This window comes from Triticum dicoccoides, chromosome 5A, assembly GCF_002162155.2.
Source record: "Triticum dicoccoides isolate Atlit2015 ecotype Zavitan chromosome 5A, WEW_v2.0, whole genome shotgun sequence".
NCBI lineage: Eukaryota > Viridiplantae > Streptophyta > Magnoliopsida > Poales > Poaceae > Triticum > Triticum dicoccoides.
Window position 1 is genome coordinate 293,245,013 of NC_041388.1, and position 4,389 is coordinate 293,249,401.

The 4,389-nt window shown below is 41.9% G+C and overlaps 1 protein-coding gene across 3 annotated transcripts in view; it reads left to right on the forward strand.

Annotated features, from left to right (window-relative positions):
• LOC119301097 (protein SMG7-like) overlaps positions 1 to 4,120 on the forward strand; it is an 8,059-nt gene extending 3,939 nt beyond the window's left edge. For all 3 annotated transcript variants that reach the window (XM_037577990.1, XM_037577992.1, XM_037577991.1), the window contains exons 6-8: positions 27 to 2,138; positions 2,303 to 2,447; positions 3,610 to 4,120. In XM_037577990.1, coding sequence (XP_037433887.1) covers positions 27 to 2,106 — 2,080 coding nt within the window. In that variant the 3' untranslated portion in view covers positions 2,107 to 2,138; positions 2,303 to 2,447; positions 3,610 to 4,120. The remainder of the gene's footprint in view (positions 1 to 26; positions 2,139 to 2,302; positions 2,448 to 3,609) is intronic.
• Positions 4,121 to 4,389: the final 269 nt, after the last annotated feature.

Here is a 4,389-nt window from a genome sequence, read left to right on the forward strand (position 1 = left end):
CTAATTGTCTTTTATCTCTTTGGCAGTTTGGAGACATTTGAGGAACTGTTTGATGTGGTCATCAACGATCTGAAAGTTCTCCTCTCTTCTGGTCCAAATGAAGAGTTCCATTTTGGTTCTGATGCTGCAGAGAACGCATTAGTTATTGTTCGACTTGTTGCAATCCTTATATTCACAGTGCACAACGTGAAAAAGGAACCAGATAACCAGTCATATGCTGAAATTGTCCAACGCAGGGTACTTCTTCAAAATGCATTTACAGCTGCTTTTGAGTTTGTTGGACATATTCTCAAAAGGTGCTCAGAGCTTCGTGACATTGCATCAAGTTTCTATCTTCCAGCCATTGTGGTCTACATCGAATGGCTGGCATGCCATCCGGAGTTAGCTGCTGATTCGGAGATGGACGAGAAGCATGCGAATGCTCGATCTTTCTTCTGGAACCAGTGTGTCTTGCTTATGAATAAGCTCATCCTTACAGACCTTGCGTCCATTGATGGTGATGATGATGAGGCTTGCTTTTTTGATATGGGCGTGTATGAAGAGGGTGAAACTGGCAATCGACTTGCATTGTGGGAAGATTTTGAATTAAGGGGATTTTCCCCCTTGGTGCCTGCACATATTATCTTGGATTTCTCAAGCAAGCACACATTTGGAAGTGATGGTAGCACCAAGTTGAAGAAAGCACGGGCACAACGGATACTTTCTGCAGGGAAGGCTCTACTCAATTTTGTCCAGATTGATCAACTGAGAATATATTTTGACCCATCTTCAAGGAAGTTTGTTGTGGCCAAGGAGCCTCCTGTTTTTGGAGCTGCCATCTCTACTCATAGATCTCGCAATGCACCTGAAACAAATGCTGTTGAGCTGGAACATGAAATTGGTAATTTTTTTGATGCAGTGGCAACTAATCTTGGAGCAATGCAGTCGGGAGTACAGTTGTGTTCAGAGGGAGAAGATGATGAAGAAATTGTTTTCAAACCTACAGCGTCTGAGAAGCTCCCAAAAGTACTTACCGAACTACCCGTTAATGGATATATCCAGCCTCTACAGATGTCTACTGCTGGGTGGCCAACAATGGGCGGACCAGTTACTATTCAGAGTACTGCATCTGCATCAGGTCCTGGAAACTGTAATGTTAATGAGTCACTTCCCATGTCTTCTGGTGGTTGGGCTTTCAATGGCAGGCAAGAGGCTATTTCTAGCAATGTTTCAATGTCGACAACTTACGAATTTGTGCAGCCTGTTGAGATGGCTACTTCCAGCTGGGCAAGTAATGGTGCACCACTTGTTGGCCCTCTGAACACAATGCCTACTTTCTCAGCTGCCATCTCTGATCCGCGTGTATCTGCAGCAATGGTTCCACATTTTGGCAGCCCAGATTATTCAAAATTGCTCCTTGAACAAGAAAAACTCTTAATGATGGGATTAAATAATGTTCATTTGGCTGGAAATGGATTTCCTGAGCAGAGGTTTCAGGGTGGACCGAGTGGATTACAGTCAATGGTATATTCTCCACATGTATCTGTTGAATCTGTGTGCAACAATACAAGTTTGATGCATAATCAGGTGAAAGCGACTGAAGAAACCATCCCATCCACTTCTGATTCAATTGTACCCTCAGTAGCAGCATCTGGTGGGATGACAATCAATCTCACTGATGCACCTGTAGCTGTATCAAAGAAGAATCCTGTAAGTCGTCCATCAAGGCCCGTTGGTCCTCCTCCAGGATTTAACCACATCACTCCAAAGCGCCATGATGATGATATTATGCCATTTGAGAAGCTGCAGCACCAACAGATTGATGATTACAGCTGGCTGGATGGCTACCAGCCATCAATGGAACGTGTTCATAACTCAAAAGCTATTTATCCTGATGTTGCCACTACCAGCAGTGCATTCACCACTCCCTTCCCTTTCCCTGGGAAACGGCAGGTTTCTGGGGTGCACACCTTAGGGGCCAGTGAGAAAACATGGCAAGATTTCCACCTTTTTGACCCTGCAAAGCAGAATATGGTTCAAAACCACCAACAAATTAATCAGCATAGTGGTCAAGTGGCTGAAAAGCAGCCGGCAAAACCTATCGGATCTGGCCGTTATCTTGTGTGACGGAGTAGCTTGTACCTGGATGGTTACTACTGGTAAAAATCTTCTTCCTGTAGATTGAAAAATTGGATTCTAGACATGAGCAGTACTTCTCTTACCATATGTTAGTCTGTAATGGCGTTGTTTCATCTTCTGTTGGAGCTAATTTTGTTTATATATCTGAATTACTGCTCAGTTATATGTTTTTCTATGTGGATAGGAGTCGCTGAGGATCTGTTGGAGTAAGTGGCACAGCTTGATATACCTATTCAATTCGGACCCATACCTGCAGCCCTTTCATAGTGTTAAATTTCTTTTGGAGAATGGTGGTCTTGGAAGCATAGCAAGTGCTGCTGTTAGGTTTGGTAAGTTCTATGCTAACTCCCATTCCAGCATTTTTCCTTGTTATTCTTTTTTCTGATGTCCTGGCCTTCTTTAGGATGTGCATTTTATGTTTTTCTTTTTCTTTTTATGTTTACCCCTTCTCCTTGATGATGGTTGAAAGGGAGTTGGTGTACGACATGAAACTGTGTTTCAAAGTCTAATTATCCTATATGAAATTTAGTAACTTACAACTTTTTAGTGCATTTCTTATAGACACAATCGTTCATTCCTCTTGTGTTAGCATTTCTTGCTGTGCCATCATTTGTGCAACTGGTATCTTAGCATGAATTGCTCCTTCTCGTGCAGTTTCTCATTTGGTTTGAAACTGTTCGGTGATCATTTCTACTATGTTAAATCATATATGTTGACTGTACTAGATGGTATGTTGTATAAGGGTCGTAGTTTCAATCCTGAGCTGCAAGTTACTCCCTCTGTAAATTAATATAAGACGTTTTAAACAGGAGAGGATTTGTGGCTCTCGGGTGCACAAATCCCAATATGAATATGGCATTAAGAACATATTATGAATTTTCAAAAAATTCTGAAATTTTGGGTTATAAAACCTGGGTGCCTGTTGTACACACCTGTAAAGTTTCGTGGGGATTGGGTGCCCGTGGTAATGTCAGTAAAAAAAATAAATTCGTATGTATAGCAAAAAATTGGTTGTATTGTATGTTGGACCGTAATTCCTGCGCCACGGATACCACAGGCACCCATTTCCCGTGAAAATGAAAACCCGTGTACAACGAGCACCCAGGTTTGATATCCCAAAATTTCAGTTTTTTTTTGAAATTTTCTGATTTTTTTAATACTACTTCCATATAGGGGTGAGTGGCACCAGGGTGCTCCAATGCATTTCCTGTTTTAAACATCTTATATTAGTTTACAGAGGGAGTACCTGTTTTCTGGCACTGCATTCACCCAGATATGTTATTCTGCATGTAATGTCAATCTGCAGAAGGAATACCAAACTTGTCTAACAATGTCAAATATATTTCATTTTTTTGCTGTTACGAAGACTGATGAATCGTCTCTCTTGGCTGTACTTTTGTTGCCTTGAACTTGTTTGCCCAATCTACTTCTGATAAGTAGATTCTTATGATGTTTTAACTCTTGTGTATTGTTTGATCTGTGAAAGTACAGGGTGTGCCAGGTCTTCCGGGGCCAGTTGGAGGTTGGAGGGTGATTGATCTGTGGACTGTCTGATGGGGATGAATTGTACGCAGAACGCTTGGATGCTCAGGCATGAGGGGTTTGATCGAAGGAACTCGAATCCAGTCACTGTAGGCGCGCTATGTGCTTCAGCTCTCTCATTGGATAAACTGTCTACCATACAGAGAATGGCCAGTGTGTGGCTGCTGTGGTGGAGACTAAATGCCGTTTAGTGTTGCTCGTGCTCATCTATGGCTACTATGAATTAAGTTCGAGGAACAGTTAGCTTGCTGGCAAGTTGGCCCTCGAAGTATACTGCATCTACTTATGTTGCATCGTTTGCGTTTGCTGTCGGCAACAGCACGTTATAATCCTCGTTCTGTGAGGAAGTTTTACTTCCATATATCACTATATGATTTGAACAATTTGTTTTGGTCTTTGTTGTTCGGTACCGGTAAACTCAACTTTTTTTGTGCAATAAGTTTATTGTTACCTTGTCGTATGCAATGTCCGACTGAATACCAATATGGTTTCCTAATGAGCTTGCTTGTGTGCTGCATCGTTTTTTTTATCTCGGGTCTTTTTGGATGAAGTGCAGGGTTTAGATCCACTCGGGTATTTCAGAATTCCTGTCTGCCTGATGTTGTATTAAAGGTGCATCAGAACCCTGTAGCCGCTAGGTGTATATGTCTTCCATAGTATCTTTGCATCGTAGTTTTTCACTGAAGTCGTTGAATTTTGGTAGTGACCCAAGAACGAAGGCAACGGATC